This window comes from Euprymna scolopes, chromosome 46 (genome assembly GCF_053919585.1).
Source record: "Euprymna scolopes isolate OS-2025 chromosome 46, ASM5391958v1, whole genome shotgun sequence".
Lineage (NCBI taxonomy): Eukaryota > Metazoa > Mollusca > Cephalopoda > Sepiida > Sepiolidae > Euprymna > Euprymna scolopes.
The window spans coordinates 104,184,552-104,205,285 of record NC_136527.1 but is presented as its reverse complement, the minus strand read 5'-3'; the positions used below and the strand labels follow the sequence as shown (position 1 = coordinate 104,205,285).

The 20,734-nt window shown below is 30.6% G+C and overlaps 1 protein-coding gene across 2 annotated transcripts in view; it reads right to left on the bottom strand.

Moving 5' to 3' along the window:
- Positions 1 to 586: 586 nt before the first annotated feature.
- Positions 587 to 20,734, bottom strand: part of LOC145271065 (peroxisomal sarcosine oxidase-like) — a 37,936-nt gene continuing 17,788 nt past the window's right edge. Inside the window, exons 2-8 of one of the 2 annotated variants that reach the window (XM_080126612.1) lie at positions 17,504 to 17,652; positions 13,362 to 13,572; positions 6,786 to 6,968; positions 5,231 to 5,371; positions 4,453 to 4,602; positions 3,508 to 3,583; positions 587 to 846 (exon numbers count right to left, since the gene is read on the bottom strand). In XM_080126612.1, the coding sequence (XP_079982738.1) occupies positions 722 to 846; positions 3,508 to 3,583; positions 4,453 to 4,602; positions 5,231 to 5,371; positions 6,786 to 6,968; positions 13,362 to 13,572; positions 17,504 to 17,652 (1,035 nt within the window). In that variant the 3' untranslated portion in view covers positions 587 to 721. The remainder of the gene's footprint in view (positions 847 to 3,507; positions 3,584 to 4,452; positions 4,603 to 5,230; positions 5,372 to 6,785; positions 6,969 to 13,361; positions 13,573 to 17,503; positions 17,653 to 20,734) is intronic. The other variant, XM_080126613.1, reaches the window with a different exon arrangement.

Below are 20,734 nucleotides of genomic sequence, written 5' to 3'. Positions count from 1 at the left end.
TTATACAACTTTAATAGTTTATTTTGGAAGTATAATCCATAAAGAAAATAAACAACCCACTGTAAAAAGAGAAATTACGAGTTTTTTTATATTTTATTCGCAGTTTTGTGTTAGGGTTATCTTGATTTTGGTTCGTTGACTGTCATGGTTCTTGTGGGCTGCGACGTTGTTTTGCTGGTGAATTTATATATATATACATATGTAGTTAATAAAACATGTTAAAAAACATATTTCAAATATAAAAGTGAAACACTAAATAAGTGGATAGTCCTTAATCCGCAGAGTTTCGAAGAAATACTTTCCTTCTCATTAGAGGGTAGGATTTAGCACAATCTGGGATCGGATTTTGTTTGCAAAAGTATTTGATGAAACTACAAGTCATAGATCTTAATTGATAACAAAAATGAAGCAAAAACCTGTTTACATTAGACTTGAAAACAAGCATATTGTAATCAGCTGGAAATATTGGAATTATCAAATAGTCAGAATAAGCATAAACAAAAGGCATCCAAGCAATCCATGAGGCCGGGTAATTGCTATTCACAATAAAACTGATTTTGTGTATATTAGAAGGAATACAAAAGAATGGAGAGAATATGTTTTTATTATTTATACATATTCTAAAGTTTCTTTTTATTATTTATCCACTCAGTTGTTTTTAAATACAAGATTTTATGCTTCAAGGCGATCCACGTTTCTGGGTTTCTTCCCTTTATTGCTCTCACAGAGAGGCTTTCCGCTGAAACCGGTCGATTCTGAATTGAGAAAGGTCGTATGTGGATGCTTTCCCCATGGCCAAATTTCCAAGGATCTTTCCAACAACGGGCGCAAGCTTAAAACCATGACCTGCAAGAGAGAATAAAAATATCGAGAAAGGCACTATTAGAGAACTTCTTTCCAAACTTTAAAAACGTGAATGTAGTACGCCAGTGTTAACTTTGAAATTCTTCTAAGACCTGGTCGAGAAAATCAGTTTAGGAGAACCTTCAACAGTCGGTCGAATTCAAATCACATTTTTCTTCACTCTATAATTCCCTCTTGTCAAACTTTCACAAGAAAAAGAAACACTCGACTACCTACAACCACGATAAACGATTTCCCCCACTCTATATCTGTGCCTAAATTTAAATGCAGTCGTACATCTAAACAATATGATATAAATGCGGAAGTACCTCAGGGGTCTATCCTTGGACCTTTATTACTCCTGATATTCATAAATGACCTCCCTGATTAAATTGTTTCGGAGATGGGTATATTTGCTTATGACACCACTCTCTATAACAGGCACAAAGGGAAAACAAATGAACACACATCTAAGGAAATGACAGAAACACTAGAGGATGACCTCCAATCCCTAGTGGAATGGGAACAAAAATGGTTGGTCACATTCAATGCTGCCAAGACTAAAACCATGACCTGCAAGAGCAAATAAAAATATCGTGAAAGACACTATTAAATAACTACGAGGTGCTCCCACCCTCACAAAAAACAAAAGAAAATGATGTCCTTTAATAACGTGCGCAATCTTTGCTATGCATGTCCTGTCCACCAAGTTTCAGTCATGAATGTCCAACAGTCTTCAGACAAAACAATTTTTAATTTTCTACATGAGAATTGATGGTCTGTATTATTAAGCTGCAGCACTTGTCCACAAAAAACCTGTGGCGTAATGGATAAGATACTAATATGCAATTCTAAGTGATATGGTTCTAAAAATTGACGGTTCAATCCTCAGTGTGGGCAATATCAAGAAAAAAAAAATTGGGGATTACTTATGTTATGGAGTCAATGACATGAATAGCGTGATTAGTGAATGTGTTGGCTGCAAGTGCATCCAGTTGGAAACCACCCACAAAATACCCTATCCCCAAATATAAAAAGGAAGGAGCACACATGCTTACATAGTTAGAGTTCAGCTTGAGTTTACAGTCAACAGTTCAAGTCCGACAGACACAGTTGTCAGTTATTTCTGAAAAGATTGAAAGACTTTCTTCCGATGGAGGTGACAAGAGGTAGCGATGTATGGCAGATGAATCCAATGAGAAATTTCCACCCTCCTTCTAAGGATAGGCAAAGAACAAGGGCGCGACTTCGACTGTGAAACGAATAAAGTCCTAATTTTCAAGATAAATGAGACTTGTTTGTTGTTGTGCATGAGAGTGCTCTTCTTCCAGGAGCCAACTTCAGGACACAAACTACTCAAAGACATGACAAAAGATGCAAAAAGACATAAACAGGTACGTTCTGCTTTTATTTTGTATACCTCCCAAAAGGACTGATGTGCTGTAAAGACACCCCTTCTCCCATTCTCACATACATAACACTTAAAGCAGACCTAACACAAGTTTGACTAAATCGAAACGAAAGCTTCAGTCTAATCCATTTTAATTATTTTTGGCATCGTGGCTAACAGACTGAGAGCATTCTACCCTCATGGATTAAATGAAGGGTTCCATTCAAAATTCTGCACAAAAACAAGAATTGCAAAAAACCTAACGTCGTCATCTCTCCTGACGGGGATATACATGCGACTGGGGACTGCGTGTGAATTGCATACTCCCATGAAACTTCCTCCTTCGGGGGAAGCCGGTTAATCCCAAATAGGGTTAGTGCTGACACAGTTACAGTATATATATAGTGCAAAATTTTGTTGAAATTCAAAGACTTATATTTTTCATTTTTGTAACTTTTGTTTATTTCATCTTGGATCTCTTCATTACAGCCGTGTCGTTAATGGGATGACAATTTTATGTCTTATGTTTTGGAACTTCCTCCCAGGATTCTGCTTTCCCAACTATACTGACATACAGAAGTTCAAGTGTAATATGCACAGACATCTTGCTACTCATCTCCCTTCATAATATATGCCTACAACTTATGTCCCCGATAGTAGCCTCCTACTTCAAAGTGGCACTGTTCCTTGTGGTGAAAAATGAATTTAGAAAAATTGAAAAAAGAAACTAGTGTCTGCCAAGGCTATATCTGCTGCCCAGGGGAGCAGGATATATGAGTCTCTCAGAAATTGACCATCAGCATCGTGCCAATATTGTGAGCACCAGGCAATATCTGATAAGCTGCCAAAATCCAAACTTCAAAATGCTACATCAATAACACAAAACAACAGCCAGCAGAACAATCTCCATCACAAAACTGGCCGAACATTTTGAAAAAGATTATCTTACAAATGAGACAGAATCAGAAACACAAGTCTCTTACTAAATGTATATTTATTATATTAATTCGAAAACGAGGCTACATCAAAGGGAACCAACATTTGTGTCCAGGTTTGTCAGATCGGCCTTTTTAAAGCCAAATTTAGCGAATTTGGCCTATTTTTAAAGGAGTTTGACCTTCAAAAATTTCATTTGTCCTTTTGCAAAGCGTAATGTATGAACTAAGGAAAGAAACTAGCAGAATATTACGTAATGGAATTAATGGGGTTATATATATATATATATATATATATATATATATATATATATATATATATAAACATTTAATAATTACCTGAAAATCCAGCTCCTATGATTAAATTTGGATGAAGAGGGAGCTTGTCTAATACAAAATGCTCATCCGGAGTTTTCTGTTGGAGATAGTAAAAGGAACTTATTAGAAAAAAAAAATCAAAGATACATCTTATATTATTACTGCTGGGGAGTCATGATTTGATATACTATATAGGAGGCAATGGGGGTTGGAAAATGAATTCACAAAAAAAAAAAAAAACAAGAACTATATGTTTGTATATATACAGAATGATTTGTAGTGAAGCCAAGACTAGTATTTCTCCATTACACGTCTCTTTCTCTCTACTCTTTCCTTTCCCCCTTCCTTCCTCCTTTCCCAATCAGAACTGTTCTCTGTTTTGATTGGTTACAACCTCTGGTCACATTTTTAGGAAAGGAGGAAGGGGGAAAGGGAAGAGTAGAGAGAAAGAGACATGTAATGGAAAAATAGTAGTTTTGGCTTCACTACAGATTCATTTATTCAATAAGGAATAGACTCCTATATGGTTGACTATTTAAAAAAAACAGATTATATATAATGATAGACACAGGAATGGTTATGTTTGATCTTGCAGAACGGGGGTTCATTAAAATTGTTGGGTCTGTGTTCGTGCCTGGTCCATAAAGTATGGAAATAAAAAATTCAAAAATTCAAAAAAACCGTTTACAAGTGTTTTTGATATAGATGTACATAAGAATACTTTGATAAGTATGTTTTAACTTAAATAGGGATGGTATAATAAAATTGTGGGGTCTGCGTTCGCGCCGTGCCTCCATAGAATGGAAATAGGCACAGACTTTAATAAAGACTTCTCATATCTATCTGCGTAAGTGTACTTTGATTATTATGTTTCAATTTGAAGAAATATGGTATGATAATAACTATCCACTCACCTTCCATTAATTTACTTATACTAAACATGGTTAAATAATTGCACTCACTCACCGTATATATACAATGCTCAACAATACAAGGGTCTGGCTCTAATCCAGGAAAGACATCTTTCACAAATTCACTACATATTTTGATGGCCCAATCATTTTCAACTTGGTCTCGTCTGTCGGGATCAATAACAGGTCCATCGTGTAGCGCTACCTGTTGAGTTTAGAAGAAAAAGAATAGATAAAAGTCTATTACGATAAACAAAGGGTCATAAATCGATTTGATATTAAATGTAACTTTCATTTTTCCCATATTGCAGGTGTAACCAAAGTCAGGTCAATCCAGTGAAATGACAATGGTTGAATAAAACGCACTTAGGGTATGGCTATCATCATCATCATCATCATCATAAGGGGGCTGTCAGTTAGTTACAAATGGTTATATAATAACAAACGAAAAGGATATTGAGGTTTGTTTTACTATATACATAGATTCGAAAAAAGTTTTCAAAAAACAAATATATAACAAATAAATGTTATCAAAGACAATATAAGTTACTTTTCTACCTAACTGGATACATTTTTAGTGTTTTTATTTAATGGAACATGTTTATTCAGCTCGAAAAACATAATATATGTTACCGTGACATAGGCTGACATATAGTCGGTGGATTTCTAACAGTATTTTAAATTTTCCAATACATCGGTAAACACTGTATGTTTTTCGAGCTGAATAAACATGTGACAGTAAATAAAACTGTCTCGTTACAAAATGTAACAATGTAAGGACTAGCTAAGGAAGTAACAGCAGAATGTTACAGCAACGTTACAAATTTACAAACCTTCACTAATCCAGGATATTCGTACGACGGGATCCCGTAAAACTGAGCTGAATCCGTGTCGTAGAAGAAAGGAAGAAATTTGCCCACTTCATATTGATCGGGGATCCTCGCTTTAAAATAACCGACGCTGATCCGGGTAGTCTGAAAGAAAATAGAGATAATTTGTTTTTTTCACTCCTCCTCACCCCCAAACAAAGCAGATTACCATTTGGAACATGAGGGGGGTACTATTTGGAATCGTGTCTAACAGGGAACTGGGGAGTTGAACAGCAAGATGTTTGTTCACATTACATTTAAATTTCGCCAAGTTAGTCCAAACAGGGAAGCAGAAAGCAGGGAGGAAATTGCAGAATCTAGCAATCTGAGAGAAGAAATTGTTAGAGAAATCTTTCTGGCTTCTAAGGATCACAACCGATCAATAGATAAGAAAGTTTTGTTGGTTTTTCTTAAGAAAAGATTCCTTAGTTCTACCCTTACAATCATCTTGCTGGAACAATTACTGTCTGCATTTTCCTCAGCATCTCTTTGCCCTGTTTCTTGTAGGTTCGTGATTCGACACCATCCATTGCTGGAGCAGCCACCCCTTGGATTTTTTCCAGAACACCTTTGGCTGGGTTGCGACCCTAACACCACGAGGTGCCACAGGAAATCATTTGAAGGAACCCCAAGTGAATAAATTATCATTTTGATAAATACAGACATGGCTGGTGGCTGGTGGTGGTGCTGCTGCTGCTGCTGTTGCTGGTTTCATCTTTCATGATCAGGAAACTTTCATCTTTTTTTTAAAAAAAGGGGTGAATGGTGATAACGTATGTACAAACCTGAAATTTCTTAACATATGATCACATAAAAGAATGAGGAGGCAGCATGTAGAACAGATTTTGATGATGAAGATGATAATGACGATGATGATGACGATGAAAATGATGACGATGAAAATGATGATGACAACTACAATGATGATGGTCATGATGATGATACTGACGACAATGATAATGATGACGATGATAATAATGATGATGATGATGATGCTGACGCCAATGAAAATGATGACGATGAAAATGACAACGATGATGGTGATGATGATCATGAAGATCATTATGACGATGATAGAAAATGACAATGATGAAGATGCCAATGATGAAGATGGCGAACATGATGATGACAATTACGATGATGATGGTGATGGTGGTGATGATGATGATGCTGATGACAATAAGTATGATGACGACGATGATGGTGATGATGAAGATCATTAAGATCATGATGACGATGATGAAGACGATGATTATGACAACTACGATGGTAATGGTGATGATGATGCCGATGGTGATGCTTATGACAAAGAAAATAATGATGATGCAACTGATGATGATGACAATAAGTATAATGACGATGATGATAGTGGTGATAATGATTGCATTTTTTGCAAACGGGCAATATTTTTAAGGGGTGAAAGATGATAACGTACATACGAATATAAATATTCCTTAATGTATCATTATATAAAATAATGAGGGGAATGTATGTTTGGTCTCTTTTGTTTTTGTCTTACTTTCAAAGGGAACTGGACACCCAATTTGTTGAGGAAACGTCCAGCCCAAGGTCCAAGGCATAAGATGACGCTCCGGGCCACATAAGGTCCTCTGTTTGTATGCAGCTTGATTATCTCGCCTGGTTCGAGCGAAAAAAGTTCCGTCTTATCCAGAATAACTCCGCCATGTTTTATAAACTGATTCTGTGAATGGAAAAAATAAATAATTAATAAAAAAATAACATTTGTTGATAATTTTTTTATAAACTGATTCTGTGAATGGAAAAAATTAATTAATTTATAAATAGAAAAATAAAATTTGTTGATAAATTTTTTATAAACTGATTCTGTGAATGGAAAAAATTAATTAATTTATAAATAGAAAAATAAAATTTGTTGATAATTTTTTTATAAACTGATTCTGTGAATGGAAAAAATTAATTAATTTATAAATAGAAAAATAACATTTGTTGATAATTTTTTTATAAACTGATTCTGTGAATGGAAAAAATTAATTAATTTATAAATAGAAAAATAAAATTTGTTGATAAATTTTTTATAAACTGATTCTGTGAATGGAAAAAATTAATTAATTTATAAATAGAAAAATAAAATTTGTTGATAATTTTTTTATAAACTGATTCTGTGAATGGAAAAAATTAATTAATTTATAAATAGAAAAATAAAATTTGTTGATAATTTTTTTATAAACTGATTCTGTGAATGGAAAAAATTAATTAATTTATAAATAGAAAAATAAAATTTGTTGATAATTTTTTTATAAACTGATTCTGTGAATGGAAAAAATTAATTAATTTATAAATAGAAAAATAAAATTTGTTGATAATTTTTTTATAAACTGATTCTGTGAATGGAAAAAATTAATTAATTTATAAATAGAAAAATAACATTTGTTGATAAATTTTTTATAAACTGATTCTGTGAATGGAAAAAATTAATTAATTTATAAATAGAAAAATAACATTTGTTGATAAATTTTTTATAAACTGATTCTGTGAATGGAAAAAATTAATTAATTTATAAATAGAAAAATAACATTTGTTGATAAATTTTTTATAAACTGATTCTGTGAATAGAAAACATAAATTAATGAATTAATGAATAGAAAAATATAATTTGTTGATAAAGTATTGATTTCTGTTGAGAAAAATACCATTCAAGCAAAACAATGGCTTGGGAAGTGTTATTCAGATTCTGCTCTGTCGAAAACAAAGGGTAAAAGGTCATATGCTAACTCACTCAATAAGTTTCAGGTCTATGCGAGTTTTTTTTAACTTCATTGAATTACAATTTAATATATATATATATATATATATATATATATGTGAATAAAAAGGAAAAACCTAAAAGAGTAAAAACAAAAATAAAATCAACGTTTCGTCCCCATTTCAGGGGACATCATCAGGATTTCTAGGCGAGGATGTACAGGAAGACGGTCATATCACATGCGAAAGAGGAGAAGTTTAGTTCTTTTTCTGTTCTGGAGAGAAAAAATTTCATGAGGAAAAGAGAATTTATATCAAGTGTGTGGAGGGGGGTCGGGTTATATACATATATGCATTTTTTTTATCATCAACCAGGATCTAAATTAATGTTTTGTTCATTTATTATTATATTACCTATGATTGGGGCTACATTATAAAATCCTTTTCTTTGTTTGATGGTGTTAATGTTTGAAATTAAAGCAGATTCAATAAGTCTCTGTTTTGCTCTATCTGGGATGGATTTTAAGATTTTTGCACGTCCATATATATATATATATTTATATATATATTTATGTATATTTATATATATATATATATATTATATATTAGATGAGCCGTTCCACTTAAGTTAACACATTTACCGAACTTCCATTACTATCGACTACTATATTGTCCTTTTGATTACTGTACTTATCCTTGAGTGGCCTATCGGCCTTGATAAGTGGTAACGCATATGTAAAAAAAAAGGAAAACTCATTTTCATTTACATACAAAACAATATTTGCATGTTATTTTCCCCCATTTTAGATGCTGTGTTTGTTTTACTTTTAAATTTCCAGTAAAATTATATCCCTTTATCAGAAAACTACCCGATGTTATTATATGGAAAACATCACGTGGTTTCATGGTAACCCTTATCCTTGAGTGGCCTATCGGTCTTGATTAGTGGTGACGCCCATGTAAAAAAAAAACAAGACAAAAACATATAATATCAGGTAGTTTTGTGATAAAGGGATGCAACTCTTGTAAGTGGGTCAACAAATGCAAATATTGTTTTGTATGTAAATGATAATGAGTTTTCCTTTTGTTTTTTTTTACATAGGCGTCACCACTTATCAATGCCGATAGGCCACTCAAGGATAAGTGTTAAAGAGTGTACAGCAGTCAAAAGGACAATATAGTAATCGATAGTAATGGAAGTTCGGTAAATTTGTTAACTAAAGTGGAACGGCTCATCAGAAACTTGTTCACGTTGGACTTGAAGACAACCATATTATAGACAGCTGGAAAGCAAGAAAACGGAAGACAATTCCACAGGCGTGCAGTTCTAAGAAAGAAGCTTTGTTCATGGAATTTACGTTTAGGTTTAGGCACAGATAAAGAGTGGGGGGGAATTATTGATTCATGATAAAGGGACATTACTCTTGTATCCCAAATAATATGATGTAACTTTTTAACAATGTATTTCGACTTTATTTTCAATGTTTAAAAAAATATTTTAATGGTATTTTTATTAATACTTAAATAATAATTTAATAGTATTTATTTCTGATTTATTTTTAATAATTCTGGCGAAAGAACTGACCTATTAAATCATCGCCAAAATATTTGAGTCCATAATTAATCAAGCTCTAGTCCCCCACCTTACAGTTGCTAAACCTCAGTCGAACCATCAATATGGATTTAGGTAAGCCCATTTTACTGTAGATATTTCAACTGTAATCTCTGAACATATATACAATGCACTGGATAAGGCAGGGGAGGGGAGGGCAGTCGCCCTAGATATATATAAGGTTTTTGACAGGGTATGGCATGCTGGTCTTCTAATGAAAATCAGGTCCTATGGTATTACTGGACAAATACTTAGCATAATTAAATCCTTCTTAAGAGAAGAATCCATGTTGTCCTCGATGGTTGGTTGGTTGTTTTGTTTTACGGCATATCAACCCTTTTCAGGTTATTTAATGCCGAATCTGGTGATTTTGAAGAACGTTTTTTTAATATAGTGTATTTGTTTTTAAGTCGTATTCTATTTAACCCATAGTTTGGACCCTAACAGGTACTACCACTCCAGGTCAGAGTGGACCTGGGAGCAATGGCAATTAAAGGGTGGCTCTACACTCCATAAGGCCTGCAAGCTGGGCCTCACCATCGGATATAGTTTAAGGTCATATCCAGGACCTGTCCTCGATGGTCATGTCTAAACAATATGATATGAATGCGGGTGTACCTAAGGGGTCGTACTTGGACCTTTATTGTTCCTGATATTTATTTTGATTTATTTTTAATAATTTATATTTGGTCAAACAAGCGTGATCCAATTATCAAATCCAAGCTATGTTCTTTTTATTTTTAATTTTTGAATTTCCGATATTGTGGATACGAGAGTTACATCACAAAAATACCCCCTGTTATTATACGGAAAGCATTAGATGGTTTCATGATAAAGGGACATAACTCTTGTATTCACAATGATACAATGTAGTTTCAGAAGAATGTATTTCGATTTTATTTTCAATATTTAGAAAAATATTTGAATGGTATCTATATATTAATACGGTTACGCGTGTGTTATTTTCTTTGTCACACTTACATCGGAGTCGTTTAATTGTTATCTACTTCCATTTCTTGTAATAAATAATTTTACCAAGAATTCTTCATAAGTTTTGGGTTCCGATTTTGATAGCACTCAAGTCATTTAATTTTTGTTATAAATAATTTTACTGAGAATTCATCATTTTGATTTCAGTTACAGCTGATGGCACTTAAGTCATCTATTTTTTTAATAAATAATTTTACCAAGAATTCCTCATAAGTTTTGGTTTCGGTTTCGATTATAGCTAATGGCACTCCAATAATCTATTTTTTTAAAATGATTTTATCAAGAATTCTTCACAAATCTCGGTTTCGGTTTTGATTTTAGCTGACGGCACCTTAGTAATCTTAATTTTATATATATATATATGTTTGAGAATCGGTTTCAATTCAAGCTGATGATCCCAAGTCATATAGATATATTTTTTTTATTTTTGAAAGCGCAACTTTATAATATATAAAAATCGATTGAACATTAAGTCTATAATAATATATACGAAATCTGCAAGAATTAAAATATCATATTTAAGCGTATTTTACGACCTGGCTTCACCGGGCGTCCCTTCTAGTTTGGATGAATACTTTTGCAGTTTTAACAGAAGAGCTACAATGATATAATAGCGCCTCCATTTACGCTGAACATCTACAGAATGCCACCATCAATATGCTACATATGAATGAGTCCCCTGTGGAATTTCCACATGTCCTGCTAGTATATATTTTTTTTTTTATTGGGATCTTTTTAGATGAGTAATTTGTGTATTTATTTTGTCCGCAAATAAATATACAAATTACTCATCTCAGTTGAAAAAGCAGTTGTTTGTTTGTTTGTTTTTTTACTCAAACTTATTCAAGATGATATTGATTTATCTGTATCGGGGTTTAGAAGCAAGATATTTGTTCACATTACATTTAAATTCTGTATGTTGGTACTGTTAGGGAAACAGGGAGCTGGAAATGAATTTTACATCATTTCCTACAGTTTATGCCAATATTATCTGTTTTCTATGTAAAAATGTTCAGGGTCTTTGATATGACAGGGCCGCCAGAGAATATTAATTGTTCCCTTAAAAGACAAGAACCATAAATACTTGGCTTTTGTCCTTAAAATTTAATTCAAGCCAAAAATTACTTACACATCATCTGTAGAATATTCTTACCCCCCCCCAATAAAAAGGGACAAAATGTTTATTATTTACTTTAGCGTAAGAAATCAATTCATGTCTTTGAGAATTCGTATAGAAAGATAATTTCTCTGACATTTGTTCAATATCAGGTTTTGAGTACTGGGCCTGACACTTGACAAGATCAAATAAAACCCAACTGATAGACACAGACACACACCCGGCCGGAAGAAATAAAACCTGGCTGATTGACACAAATCCATACCTGGCTGGAAGAAATAAAACCTGGCCGATTGACACAGGCACACACTTGACTACATTTTTTTTTTACAATTGTTTGTGTTAATTTTACTAATTAAAGATGTCTGTACATTTTTTTGGAAAATAGGCACTAAAAGCAAGTTGACCCCCACCCCATAGACATAAAAATCTTCTGTTTTCCCCTGATGAACGGCAAAAAAAACAACATTTATAACATAACACTAACCCAAACTTATTCAAGATGATATTGATTTATCTGTAAGCTGTACATTCCCCTGACAAACCCACTTAGCAACAAAATCTCACTCCTTCACTGTAGAGGTCCCTAAATGCCAGAAAGCCTTCTACTTCTAAATAGTTTCTTCCCTCGGACAGCTAGACTTTGGAATTCCCTTCCTGCTACTTGCTTCCCTGACTGAATTGACATGGAGAAGTTTAAATGTAATGTAAACCAACATCTTGCTCATCTCCTCTAAACATGCTCCCAAATAGTAGTCCATTACGTTCACGTGGCGATGTGTCTTGTTTGGGTTGAACGTGAGTAAAAAAAAATAAGCCTAACAACTGATATAAAATAAAGTTGATATGCCGTAAATCAAACTTATTTATACAGTTACAAGGTGATATTGATTTACCTGGTAGCATATAGTCATATTTTTGGTATTAAATGACTGCATAAAAGGTTGATATGCCGTAAAGCAAACTTATTTATTCAGTTACAAGGTGATATTGATTTACCTGGTAGTATATAGTCATATTTTTGGTATTAAATGACTGCATAAAAGGTTGATATGCCGTAAAGCAAACTTATTTATACAGTTACAGGGTGATATTGATTTACCTGGTAGTATATAGTCATATTTTTGGTATTAAATGACTGCATAAAAGGTTGATATGCCGTAAAGCAAACTTATTTATACAGTTATAAGGTGATATTGATTTACCTGGTAGTATATAGTCATATAGATATATTTTTGAAAGCGCAACTTTATAATATATAAAAATCGATAGAACATTAACTCTATCATAATATCTATGAAATCTGCAAGAATTAAAATATCATATTTAAGCGTATTTTATGACCTGGCTTCACCGGGCGTCCCTGCTTAGCTGGGATGAATACTTTTGAAGTTTTAACAAAATAGCTACTATATCAGAGTGTCCCCATTTATACTGAACATCTACAGAATGTCAACATCAATATATTACATATGAATGAGTCCCTGTGGAATTTCCACAGGTCCTGCTTTTTTGGTATTAAATAAAGGTTGATATGCCGTAAAATAAACCAGACAAAAGAAGCAAAATAATAAGTGATACAAAAAAAGTAAGGTTGATATGCCGTAAATCAAACTTATTTTTTATACGGTTACAAAGTGATATTGATTTACCTGGTAGGTCTGTAAGGCTGTACCGGATTTTAGGATTCCTCCTTCTGGATCCATAATGGCTGACGAATCCGGATACATGGAAATGTCATAAAGATCGTGGAGATCTTTGCTGTTAAGCTCCGTATACTTCATTCCATTGCTGGTCAAGGCATTTTTGACCTCGGCCACATATCCCTTTTTGTTTACGCCCATAGCGAGAATACCTGTTGTTCTACATGGAAATGAACAAATAAAATATTGAAAAGTCGAATATTATTTCAGAGCAAAGAGTATCCCAGATCTCGTGGCAACAATTTTTTTTTTTTTTCTAAATGAAAGATGCGAATTTCCAAATGTGTATGATACTTATCAGCGGCATTCCCAAAACAAAACCTATCTAAGATCACTCCCAGGCACATAAATTGTGTGAAATTTCATGAAAATTGGCCCAGTCGTTTCGGAGTCCATAGGGAACGAATTCACACACACACACAATGTGAGCCCTGACGTTGCCCGGAATTGAATGATCATCAACGAATGTTTGACACTCCCATATTTTTATTGCCATAGAAATCGGTGAAATTCAGCATTTTTCAATCAAATGGATTGATTGCCAATTAAGAACAATTATCTGTGATCAGAAGAGTTGATTTAATTTGAATAAAATAAAATATGAAAGCTAAATCACAATATGTATATGTATATCCAGCTGAAACTAAAAACCTAAAAAAAAAAAACACACACACACAGAGTTGGTATTTTCTTGACCGGTGTTACTCTGGATGAATAGTATCTAACATTTAGAAAAAAAATCATTCTTTGAACCTAAATTGGTGCAGATTTCATTAGGTGTGGGGCAGGGGGGGGAGGTATGTTTGCAATCATTTAATGTACAAATTAAAGGTAACTAATTCTGAAGTTTGGCAAGGAGTTATTTCCCTTACTCTGAATCTATATATAAAAGCGAAAATGTATGTATGTATGTGTGTGTTTGTGTGTCTGCTAAAAACTTTCGACAGACACAACAAAAATTCACAAACTCGGTATCATATTGAAGCCCCAACCTTCGCACGAAAAATATTAAAAAATTGGCTAAAAACGTTAATTTTTTTTCACCCCGAAATCGACAATTTTCGACAGGGGGGTCAACAAAAACGGTCCTCTCATGACGACGACTGGTTCTACGCATGCGCCAGATGACGTCATGACCTGATTTACTTTAAATAGTTGAAAAACTAACAAAGTTTCATGTACGTCACGTTAGCTCAGTTGATTAATGTGTTGGTTCGTTGTGTAAACGTTTTGGGTTCGAATCGGGGTGTGAGATTTCTTTTTTCGATTTTTTAAATTTAAATATTGAACCGGTGTTATTTAAGACATTTTTCAGGTAACGTTCATTTTTCTGTTTTTTTTTTTTTTTGTTTTTACTTCACTTATTCTAAGCGACACACAAAAACACCTGGGCACCCACAGATTTTTTAAATTTTCATATCGAAACAGGCTTATTCAAGCCATTTTTCACGTGTTCGTTTCTCTGTTTTCATCGTTCGTTTGCCTTACGTTAGTTTTTTTGTGTTTTTTTTATTGTTTGATCGCATAGCGGGGAAAACAGAAACTGGCTTCCGACAACTTGACGTTGTCGTATCTGCTAATTTCGGTTTATAAGTGTCAACTTAACACACTTATCAATTCATCTGTTCCCGTGGTCGAGATGGTTAGGTTGCAGTGGTTGTTTTTCCATTTCCTTTCCACCTCCGTGTCAAACGTTCGGGGTTCAAACCTACATTTATACTAAAACTATTGTTTTTCTTTTACACCTCCAAACAACCGGACAACGTTTTTTTTAACAGGGTGGTTTTAATCTAACCCCCCCACCACCACCAACACACACCTCCAAACACCCGGGAAACGCGGGGTACCCCCGCTATATATATATATATATATATATATATATATATATATATATATATAAGCGAAAATGTATGTTCACTTTTTGTGTATGTCCAGAGAAGCGATCAGTCGGTTCACAACTTTTTAACACTTTTTATATCACATGTAAATCGTAATATCTCACAGTTAACAACGGAGCTCGTCTGTCTATGTAATTTGCTCGACTTTGGGAAGATAAATATTCAACAGTTTTCACTCGCCGCATGTAAGTTAGGCCTTTTCCTATAATATTTCCCCCTATCCCCAACGTGTTGGGGCAAAGCATTCCCGCACTAAATGAAATGCTACCTCGCAGTCCAAAGTTGACCTCATTAAGTCATTAAAATGTGCAGCTGCTAATTTAAGTAATTAAATAAATTCAAACGTGTTTCCGTTAGCATCTCGCGGTGGCGCAATGGTTAACGTCGCACGTTTTTTTTCACATTTTAATTTACAACTTTGCCTCAAGGGTTCGGGTTCGATCCTCATACGTACCTACCAAAACATTGTTTTATTTTACCCCCCTCCGGAGTTTTCACACACACCTCCAAACACTCGGGCAACGCCGGGTACCCCTCGCTAGCATATATATAAAATATATATAATATATATAAAATATATACATATATATATTATATATAAAAAAATTATAATATACATATGAAATATATATAAAATATATACATATATATATTATATATAAAAATATATAATATACATATGAAATATATATAATATATGCATATATATATAAAATATATACATATATATATTATATATATGAAATATATATATAAAATATATATAATATATATATATAATATATATATAATATATAATCAAAACTAATAATGTAATCAAAACATCGAAAAAAACACAAAAAAAACTAACGTAAGGCAAACGAAAGATGTTAAATGTAAAAATCGAAAAAATAAAAGAAAAAAACAGAAAAACGAACGTTAAAACTGCTTTAAAAAATCTGAAAAATACCCTCCCCCCCAAAAAAAAACATGTGAAAATGGCTTAAATAAGCCTATTTCGATATTAAAATTTTAAAAAATCGGTGGGAACCCGGGTGGTTTTGGGTGTGTGTGGTCAGTCGGTGATGGGGGTATTAATGAAAACCTAAGAATAAGCGAAGGAAAAAAAATAACAAAAAAACGAACGTTACGTGAAAAATGGCTTAAATAATATATTAAAATTTAAAAAATCGAAAAAAAAAATAGACATTTCACACCACGATTCGAATCCAAAACGTTTAGATAATGACACAACGCTCCAACCAACTGACCTAACACGACACACATGAAATATTTAAACTGACGCATGCGTAGAACTGATCTCGTCATGAGAGGACGGTTGTTGCTGATCCCCTCCCTGTAGAAAAGTGTTGATTTCAGGAGGAAAAAATTAACGTTTTTGGCCAATTTTTTCGATATTTGTCGGGCGAAGGATGCGGCTTTCATATGTTTGTGAATTTTTATTCTGTTTATCGAAAGTTTTTAGCAGACACACAAACATACACACATACATGCATACATTTTCACTTTTATATATATACTAGCAAGGGGTACTCGGCATTGCCCGGGTGTTTGTAGGTGTGTGTGAAAAAACCCGAAATGTGAAAAAAAAAACCAGGTCCTTGACGATGCGCAGTTGGAAAATAGTAAAGTTTGAAAAAAAAACAGGTGCGCGTTTTTGATTGACGTGACGGCGATAGGTATTCAGCAGTTAGCATTTTGTGTGGGACAGTTTTTAATGAGGTCTGATTAGAGTCGAGTTTCGCTTTTTGTTTATACCGAAAACCGAATGTAACGCGTGCCGATGCGGGAAATGTGGAATAATTAACGTTTGAAAGTCATTAAAATAAAATAGACAGGCGAGCTCCGTGGTTAACTGTGAGATATTACAATTTATAGATGATATAAACAGTTTTAAGAAGTTGTGAAGCGAGCGAGCGCTTCTCTGAAAGAAGCCTTTTGTGGACATTGAGGAAAAGCGTACATACATACATACATACATTTTCGCTTTTATATATATAGATGTATATTTCTGTGGAAATATACTTTATTTCTTTATAATATATATACCAATCCCCATTTAAGAAGCTCAATGTAATTACAGAGCAATATAATGAACTTTGATATAATCTACTTGCTTTAAAGTTCATAGTTGCAATATCCACTGGGTATCTTTGCTAGTATATATATATGTATATGTTTTATCATTCTTACCTTTGAAGCTCTGTACCCGTTTCTGTTTCAAGTTTACTCCACATCGGGTAGGCTTCCTCCATCATGTGTGCAAAGATGGCCTGCGTGTACGCTTTTCGAATGGTGCGGGTTTGTCCATGAGAACTCCCTCTGGAGTGAGGGAGTGGAAACTAAAAATATTAAAAAAAAAAAAGAAAGATTAAAATTAAAACTTATCAATCCAAGATCAAAATTAATGATAAAAAAGGAAAAATTAAAAATAAAATATTGAAAAGTAATATTAAAATCAATATTAAAATAAGAAATAAATTAAATTTAAAATTAACAAATAAAATTAATTAGAAATTAATAATCTAAAATTAAAATTAAATTAATAATTCAAAATTAAAATAATAAATTAAAAGTAACAAATGAAAATTAAGAGATTGAACTAATTAATTATTAATAATTTTAAATTATAATTTAAGATTAAAATTAAATGATAATTAAAAATTAAAATTTAACATTTTTAATTAACAAATAAATATTTAAAATTTACATTAAATTAATTAAAAATTGAAATCTAATATAAAATTCAAAATTCAAAATAAAACTAAAAATTAAAATTAACAAATACAAAATTTACGATTCACATTAAATTAATAAAAAAATAATAATTTAAAATTAAAATCAAATTAAAAATTAAAATAATTTTTTTAAATTAACAAATTAAAATTTACATTAAATTAATTAAAAATTAATAATTAAAAATTAAAATCTAATATATAATTGAAAATTAAAAATTAACCTAAAAATTAAAATTGACAAATAAAAATTTACAATTAAAATTAAATTAATTAAAAAATAATAATTTTAAATTAAAATCAAATTAAAAATAAAAAGTAAAATATTTTTTTAATTAACAAATTAAAATTTAAAAGTTATATTACATTAATTAAAAATTGATAATTCAAAATTAAAATCTAATATATAATTAAAAATTCAAAATTAAACTAAAAATTAAAATAAAGAAATTAAAATTTACAATTCACATTAAATTAATTAAACATTAATAATTTAAAAATTTAATTTAAAATTAAAATTAAATTAATAATTAAAAAAATAAATGTTTAATTAACAAATCTAAATTAAAAATTTACATTAAATAAATGAAAATTAAAATCAAATAAATAATTAACAATTAAACTAACAATTATACAAGGTATATTAAATTAATTAAAAAATAATTATTTAAAATTAAAATCTAATTAATAATTAAAAATTAACAATGAAACTAAAAATTAAAATTAACAATTCACATTAAATTAATTAAAAAATTATAATTTAAAATCAAAATCAACTTAATAATTCAAAATTTAAAATAAAAATAGTTAAAAATTGTAAAAGTAAAAACCAAAAATATTAAAAAGAATTAAATTAAAATACAAAGTAAATTAAAATATGAAATAAATTAAAATATTTAAATTTAAATAAGAAATCAATGTAAATATTTAAATTAAAATATGAAATAAATTAAAATATTTAAATTAATAATCAAATTAAAATATTTAAATTAAAATAAGAAAATAATAAAATATTTAAATTTAAATGAGAAATAAATGAAAATAGTTAAAAAATAATTAAATTACAATATTTAAATTACAATATTTAAAGTAAAATATTTAAATTACAATACTTAAAGTAAAATATTTAAATTACAATATTTAAAGTAAAATATTTAAATTAAAATATTTAAATTAAAGTAAGAAAATATTTAAATTAAAATATTTAAATTAAAATATTAAAGTAAAATATTTAAAGTAAAATATTTAAATTAAAATAAGAAAATATTTAAATTAAAATATTTAAATTGAAATATTTAAATTAAAATATTTAAATTAAAATATTTAAATTAAAATAAGAAAATATTTAAATTAAAATATTTAAAGTAAAATATTTAAATTAAAATAAGAAAATATTTGAATTAAAATATTTAAAGTAAAATATTTAAATTAAAATATTAATTAAGTAAAAAATAAAATAAAGATAAAATAAATACTTAAAAATATTAAATAAATATTAAAATAAAACTTTAAAAAAAAAAATAAAAATTAAAATAAAACTTAAAAAAATTAAAATTAATGATAAAGGTAAAAAGTAAAAATAAAATATTAAATACATTTTTTTTTTTTTTACACAGTGATCACCACTTATCAAGGCCCGGAAGCCACTCAGGGATAAGGGTTATTGCAAGTACATTACGTTAGTGTGGAGATTTGATGAAGTGTTTACTTAAGGGGGCGGTTCATTAGGAATTTGTTAACATTAGACTTGAAGACATCCAAGTTGTAGTCCGGAGGGAAGCAGGCAGACGGAACAGAGTTCCACAGGCGTGCAGTTCTAAGAAAGAAGCTTTGTTCATGGAATCCGCATTTTGATTTAGGCACAGATAAAGAGTGGGGGAAATTTTTCACAGTGGATTCAGCTAGACGGGTGTTTTTCGTGAAAGATTGGTGAGGGGGGACCAGGGATTGGAGTTCAGACGAGCACCTGCCATGAAAATAACGATAAAACAAGGATAGGCTCGCAACGTCTCTTCTGTGGGAGAGGCGTTGTAGGGTAGAGAAAAGGGCATCCCCCACTAAACCACGAAGTCTATTTTGTACTCTGTCAAGGCATGATAGGCTGTTTTTGGCAGCTCCTGCCCAGATATGGCAACAGTATTCCATCCTTGGACGTACTTGGCTTTTAATAATTTTAAATTATAATTTAAAATTAAAATCAAATAAAAAATTTAAATTTATAATTAAAACCAACACATTCCAATTAAAATTAATTAATAATTAATAATTTAAAATTCAAAATTCAAATAAAAATTTTTAATGAACTAATTTAAATATCAAATTTACATTAAATTAACTAAAAATTAATAATTTAAAATCAAATTAATAATTCCAAAATAAAAAAATTTAAAAAATTTTTAAAAGTAAACAGAAAATATTAAATATTAAAAAAATACTAAAATAAGAACTAAATTTAAATTTATATATTTAAATTAAAATTAAAGTATTTACTGTAAAATAAAAATAAAATAAAAAGTTAATTAATTAAAATATTTGAATTAAAATATTCAAATTAAAATATTTGAAGTAAAATTAGAAATAAATTAAAATATTTACATTAAAATATGAAATAAATGAAAATATTTAAATAAAATAATTAAATTAAAACAAGAAATAAATAAAATATTTAAATTAAAATAAGAAATAAATT